Source organism: Perna viridis, chromosome 3 (assembly GCF_037379345.1).
Source record: "Perna viridis isolate PV_CMFRI_1.1 ecotype Kerala chromosome 3, ASM3737934v1, whole genome shotgun sequence".
Taxonomy (NCBI): Eukaryota; Metazoa; Mollusca; class Bivalvia; order Mytilida; family Mytilidae; genus Perna; species Perna viridis.
The window spans coordinates 1,307,297-1,314,413 of NC_142447.1; the positions used below are offsets into that span (position 1 = coordinate 1,307,297).

A 7,117-nucleotide genomic window follows, 5' to 3' on the forward strand; every position below is an offset into this window, starting at 1 on the left:
TGCTTGAATGCATTATCTTCTTTTTTGTCTTGAACTTTTCATGTTGGTATTCCTTGACTTAAAAATAAGCTATGTCAAGAAAGGCTTACCATGCTTACCACATGCTTTAGCACAACTTGTTTATTTATTATTATAGATTAATAAATGTGTTCAGATCTTTTTTTTATTACATCAAAGGGGTTAAGAAATGTAGAGCTTTAAACTGAAAATAGCATTACATCATTTTAATCATATACTTATCTAGGTATAAAAATGATATACATGTACTACAAACCCTATACAACTTGGGTTCGATACTTTATATGGCTTTTAAGTTTCTTTGCTGATTTGAATGCATTACCTGGCAATACATAAAATTGTGCATATGAAAACATTTATTTTCTGTGTTAGATCCTTCTGGTCTATTTCACCAACATGTTTGAAAATGCAAATATATTTACTGTGCATTGCACTGTGACAAAAGATAGTTAAAATGTCGAGTTTGTATAACCACGCACTCAATTGTCATGATGGTCTCCTTGATATTGCTGTTAGTTCTGAAAGTGGCACTTGGAAGTGATATAGGCAAGTGATTTATATTTGACTTTGTTTCTTTATGTTTTGTTATAAGTGGAAAGTATTTTTATCGATTGTAATTTTTAATTTATGATAGTCCTTGTACAAATGGTACTGAAGCTTTTGTTTTAGATGTTAATTTTAACATTTTTTTTTTGTTTATTATGAGGCATTGGTTTTTTGACATAACCTTTGGTTTGTATTTTTAGTTGGAAAAGATTGTATATCTTAGTAAACTATGATGGTATTTTCTCAAACGTTAATGGAGCCTTTGTTTAAATTTTATTTAAAAGGCCAACATCATTTGTGTCTCTTAAATGTATTAAAAAATTGTGATGTAATTTGTAGTTACTCAGTAAACGTTTACAGTCGCCTATGATGCCGTGTATGTATTTGCTACATTCTTCCATTGATGTAATTGTTTCAATATACAGAAGGTTTGTCATAAATTTTGATAATATATTTTATTTTTTCAGGTTTCTTTTGGCAAATTACAGATATTCATTACGACCACACTTATAAGGATGAAGACCTTTCATGTAACGAGGCTGTCACTAACCATGGAAAATATGGTGACTACGCATGTGATTCTCCTTGGGATTTGGTTAAAGATAGTATACACAATATGAGACGTTTGAGAAAGGATGTCGACTTCATACTATGGACAGGGTAAGTTTTAAATACAATATCGTCTGAATCTAGGTTTTGTCATCGTTTTATTGTGATTCCATTATTTTGGTTTGTATACCATTGTCGTGATTTAAGTAAAAAATGAATATATCTTTTGTATACTTAAATTCATGGCTCGTTGCAACAACAAATTATGCGTCGTTTTATTTCCGGTATTTAATTCACAAAAATCTCAAACATAGTACCATACAATAATTATATATCCTTGTTATAAGTGGCCTATTTAAATACAATTATGTCGGAGAAAAAATACAGACGAAGAAAAAGCAAACAAAATTAAAAGAGTAATCAAGAGAATATAATCCAGGGACAAAGACCAGACATGGAAAACAGACACACACAACAAAGAACATAAAGTAACTAAAATCATACATACAAAGTAACAAAAGTAAATGAGAAACTCGGACTCCACTAAAAACTGGGAGCATGGACCAGGTGCACCGGTAGGGTAAGCGTCCTCTGCTTTTCTAGAAACACCCGCCGAGTTGCTCATAAAAGGTCAAGTCCGGGGTAGACAAACGAGGAAAGGTAAACTATGACCCGTTGAATAAATCAGTTTTCATGATGCTGATGGATACATCATAACGATTCACGAGTTCATGATGACGACCATAAAACTTCTGTAGTGATGACTTCAATCTTGTAGCAACATAACCCTGTTCCAGAAGCCTATTTGTTAGAGTTCTAGCGCGATGCAAAAAGTCTGCGTAGCTTCGGCAAGCTCTGGCATTGCCAAAAAATTGCACCAAAAGATAAATGGTGGTTACTGAAATTTATGATGTTTTAAAACGTTTATTAGTTAATTCTATGATCTACCAAAAATTTCGTTCATGATGATTTGGAAAAAATATTCTTCTTATTCCTTAGAGATAGCATTCTACACACCACAGAGGATAACCTAAGCTTTGAATACAATGACGAAGTAGTTGTAAACATTACAAATTTACTCAATGAAACTTTCCCGGACGTTCCTACATTTCCTTCCCTTGGAAACTATGATAATATTCCTTATAGCCAATACCCACCAAATGGTATCCGTATCTACAATTCTACATATGAGCAATGGAGCTATTGGATTGGAGAGGAGGCCAAGAACCAGTTTCTTCAAGGTACGGCTTCAACTTAGTTTGTTCTTCATTAACCAGTAGAAATCAACTTTAACTAATTCCACTAACGATTAGTCTGATATGTCGTCCGATATGAACCACTTGAAACGAATCAATAACGGAACACGAACCAGTAGACCGCATAATGCAAAGCATCCCTAGAAAACGCGTAGTTGCTAATGTTGCAATAAGAAAAAAAAGAAATTAATTTACAAAATGTAAAGGCAACTTGACAAACAACAAGGGTATGGAAAAGATTGAAAAAGAAACGATTCAGTGTATATATTTAGTATCTTTGCTAAATAGGTATGGTGGCTATTGTTATCTAGACATACCAGATCCCGGCACCACAAAAGTTACACCCTACTTAAGTATAAGAATATTCTCAACTCCAATGGCAACTCCAATCAAAGTCTTTGATATTGATGACGTCATAAACAGTTAAGATTTTTTAAAAAGTAATTTTCAGGTTGTGTGGTGTTTTGGACTGCAATTGTTAGTCTTAAATATTGGTAACATACATACAATAATTGGAACATAAGTTAATTTTGTAACTAAAGGTGGAACATTTGCATTTTACGTCTATGTTTGCTCTGTTACTGCAAAACCAATTTAACCGACAATTTGAACATTACTTTTATTACAAAACATGCTTTATAGTTTTCCATTGCTGATATGGTCTTTTTTGTATGCTAGGAGGTTTCTACAAGAAGCATTTAGATTCCGGGATTACCATTGTGAGTTTAAACACTAACTTGTACTACAAAGTTAACAAACAAATGGGTAATCCAGTTCCACCAGATCCCTGTGAACAGTTCAAGTGGCTTGAACAGGTGTTAAAAGTTGCCCAAAATACCAATTCACCGGTATGATTAATAAATTACTGTCAATGTAAATCATGAAATATTTAGCCGAATTTGATGTTGGTTAAACTTAAATCTTCGGCTACCAATAAAATAATGTTGTAATAGCGTTTTGTGTAAAATAACAACAAAATCCGTTTAAGCGATTTTAATGAAATTAATTACAAATTAAAAACAAAACAAAACGGAACACAACAAAACAAAACGAAATCAAAATCGAAACAAAGAAAGCAAAAACAAGGCCATTTAGAAATAAGCATTATATGTATTAACCGGGATTTTGTGTGGTGGAAGTACAAAATATATAATTATGACGGAAAGACACAGGACAAAAAGTCTTAAAAAATATTAAGGTATTACTAATATGAATCGGAAACACGATGTTTTTAGGTAATAATAAATGGCCACGTTCCCCCTGGTGTACGCCCTGATAACGGGAAAACATGGATGTATGAAGAATACAACGAAAGATTAAATCGATTGATCGAACAACATGCTGATGTTATTGTAGGGATGTTTTTTGCCCATGGACATTCTGATACTTTTAGATTGCATGAAAGTGACAAAGGTAATATTAATATACTTTGTAGTAAAGAACGTTTCTACATAATAAAGGAGAGAGATATAGATAGAGAGAGGTGGAATAAAACAAAACAAAACAAAAAAAAAAAAAAAAAAAAAAGAAAAAGAAAAACATCAAAACTTGAGTAAAAGATGAACAAATACAATATTGATAGAAAAAAATAAAAAAATAAAAATAAAAGAATGTAATGACAACTATCCATTGTCGCATGTTCTCATATCAATTGTGGTAGTTAGTTAATTAATTATTAGTTGATATTTCATTATAATAATTAGTTATTGTTATGATTATAATTTTTGTTTTAGTATTTATTTCTAAGATAATTTGATGCTCAGATTGATTCATGATTTCCAGTTGGACAAAAACTGAGGGTTAATCTCTAACAAAGTTGTTACTAATTGAATAAGAATAACCAAAAGGGTAATTAAAATTGGAGTTTTACCATTCAAGATATTTCTTTAATTTTTTTCATAACTATTTTTACTTTTTTACAGGATCAGTAATACAGTTCTGTGCTCCTTCCGTCACTCCATGGAGGCACTTTTATCCACCACATACCCCTCTTGGACCAGCACATAATCCAGGGATACGACTAATCGCTTACGACAGAAAATCCGGAGATGTAATAGATATTTTCCAGTACTATATAGACCTACCGAATGTCAACAAAAATGAGTTTACAATATGGAATACGGAATATGATTATATTAAAGATTATGGAATATTCGACATGTCGCCAAAATCAGTAAAGGAACTAATCACTCGAATGGAAAACCGAGAGAGTTCTGAATTTCAATTATTCCATAAATACTGGGCCGTAAGTGTCAACGAAAATTTACGGGAAAACTGCGACGATGCATGTCATTCAAGGTTTTACTGTAGCTTTCTACATGTCGATTATGAGAAATTTAAAGAATGTTTCGACAACAAGGTATCAGCAGGACAACAGGCATCTGGTGATACAATTTTTGTATTTATTACTTATTTTATTATTTTGTATTGTTTTGAACTTTAGAAAACACATTAGTAAAGAAATACTACAACCATAGGTGGCTTTGAAAAAACAAACAGATTCTTTGACGCACGCGTTAAATCTTTAGGCGTTCTTGGCACGAGTGATCCAATTTATTAGATAAATTTCCTTCATTAATTGTTGCTATTGTCAACATAAATGTTAAATTTTGTTAACGGCGGATTGATATTCATGCTGTGCCTTTTTTTTTGGTGGCGTTTTCGCTGGAGAAAGTCCGAGAGTGCCGATTTTATTTCACAGTGTGAAATATCGGATTTTTTTTTCCATTGGGAACTACATTGCTATCTATAAAATTAAGTAGTATAATTTCTTTTCTCACATTTGTTTGCAAATGGTCTCGTTATCATAAGTCAATGAGAAAAAAATGAGAAACCGCTGAATGCGGGCGAAAAAAATAAGATTTTGTCGAAAAGCAGTCTTGATTTGTAAATGCAGTTTTAATGTGAAACTCCGTTCTGTTGATTCAATTGACACTCATACATTTGAAAAACTAAGTCTGTCACAACTATTCATTGATTGTATAATTGTTACGCGTGAGAATTATACCAAGATCATCCTTTTCGAAGTATATAAAATAAAGTGCTTTTGAAAGTAGTCCATTATTTTGTAAAATTCTATCAATCACTCGAAATTTTGAAATTGTTTAAAGTCATTCCAGAAGTTGAATTGACCTTATTTTAATCGACCTTTAACTTACCTAAAAACTGCAACCTAAACCAAACATTTTTGGACTATAACATGTGGTGTGGTTTAAACAGTGTTCGGTTTATCAATGTTCAATTTACAAAAATATGTATATATATATATATATATATATATATATATAACGTCTCAGAATGTGACGACTCTATTCGCTACACTGCTCCATCGGATCAAATTGATACATGGAAAATAACGTAAACTTGTAGAAGGGTCTGAAAAATTCCCAACGATGTTAGAACTGTCAATTTTGCTAATCAAATTTTTGTCATTCCCTCCGCGGTACTCGAACTCGTACCGCTGTTACATATATGGCAACACCGCCTGCACTAAGTCCAGCGCCCTAGACCACTCGGCGAGCTGGGCTATATAAAAATATAGCTTTCCCCGGCCGGGTCATTCCTCCTCGTATGATTAATCTAGGGCTGTAAGTTAGTACACGATGTATGGTAGTACGGGACAGTTAATCTAGGTGTTATTATGTAGGATAGAAGATCAAATTAATGATGCATGTCACAACAAATAAATATTTTTTATATAGCCTAGCTGGCCGAGTGCTCTAGGGCGCTGTACTTGGCGCAGGCGGTGTTGCCATAGATGTCACAGCCGTTCGAGTTCGAGTCCCGCGCCAAATGTTTTGCTTTTGTATAGCGTTATTACGTATAAGAGAGAGTAATCAAGGGAACAAAAGTTCTAGCGGAAATCAAAATAATCTAATCCAGGGACAAAGACCAGACAATGGCAGACAGACATACCCAACAAAGAACATAAAGTAACTACAATCATACATACAAAGTAACAAAAGCAAGTGAGCAACTCCGACTAAACTAAAAACTGGAAGCATGGACCAGGTGCACCGGTAGGGTAAGCGTCCTCTGTTTTTCTGGAAACAGAGTTGCTCATAAAAAGTCAAGTCCGGGGTAAACAAACGGGGAAAGGAAAACTATGACCCGTTGAATGAATCAGTTTTCATTGTGCAGATGGATACATCATAACGATCCACGAGTTCATGATGACGACCATAAAACTTCTGTAGTGATGACTTCAATCTTGTAGCAACATAAGCCTGTTCCAGAAGTCTATTTGTTAGAATTCTAGAGCGATACAAAAAGTCTGCGTAGTTTCGGCAAGCTCTGGCATAACGTATGAGGTGTGATATGAACACTCCATACGCAGGTGCTGAAGAGATCTTGCCACAAATGACAGGAAAGTTGACAATTCTGAATGAAAAGTCATCACGTTTGTCGTAAAGTTTGGTCAATAGTTTTCCTTCAGCATCGATTTCTAAGTGTAGGTCAAGATATTGAGACTGACTTCACAGTGTCTGTAGTATCCTTTATCTCAATCTTGGGGGTAGATGCGATGTATCAAATCCACGAAATTAGGATTGTTTAAAGATAATACGTCATCTATATAGAGGAAACTGAGATCAAAGGATCTAGCCAAACGATATTCCTTCTTTTGGATCAGATCAGCTATAAAGTCAGCCTCATAAGAGTGGAGGTCAGCAAGTAAAGGAGCACAATTTGTTCCCATTGGAATGCCGACTGTTTGTTGAAAAACACGCCCACCACACTGGACAAATATG

The 7,117-nt window shown here is 33.8% G+C and overlaps 1 protein-coding gene across 3 annotated transcripts; it reads left to right on the forward strand.

Moving 5' to 3' along the window:
- The first annotated feature begins 460 nt into the window (after positions 1–460).
- LOC148620586 (acid sphingomyelinase-like phosphodiesterase 3b) lies at positions 461–4,843 on the forward strand. Of its 3 annotated transcripts, none has more exons than XM_088574264.1 (6): positions 461–564; positions 1,032–1,224; positions 2,113–2,354; positions 3,048–3,217; positions 3,605–3,782; positions 4,292–4,843. In XM_088574264.1, the coding sequence occupies exons 1-6, from the start codon at positions 507–509 to the stop codon at positions 4,810–4,812; spliced, it is 1,362 nt and encodes a 453-aa protein (XP_088430390.1). In that variant the 5' UTR covers positions 461–506; the 3' UTR covers positions 4,813–4,843. The 3 variants fall into 3 exon arrangements, with proteins under 3 accessions (XP_088430390.1, XP_088430392.1, XP_088430391.1); XM_088574266.1 differs by having other exon boundaries at positions 3,048–3,088; XM_088574265.1 differs by lacking the exon at positions 461–564 and adding an exon at positions 920–940.
- Positions 4,844–7,117: the final 2,274 nt, after the last annotated feature.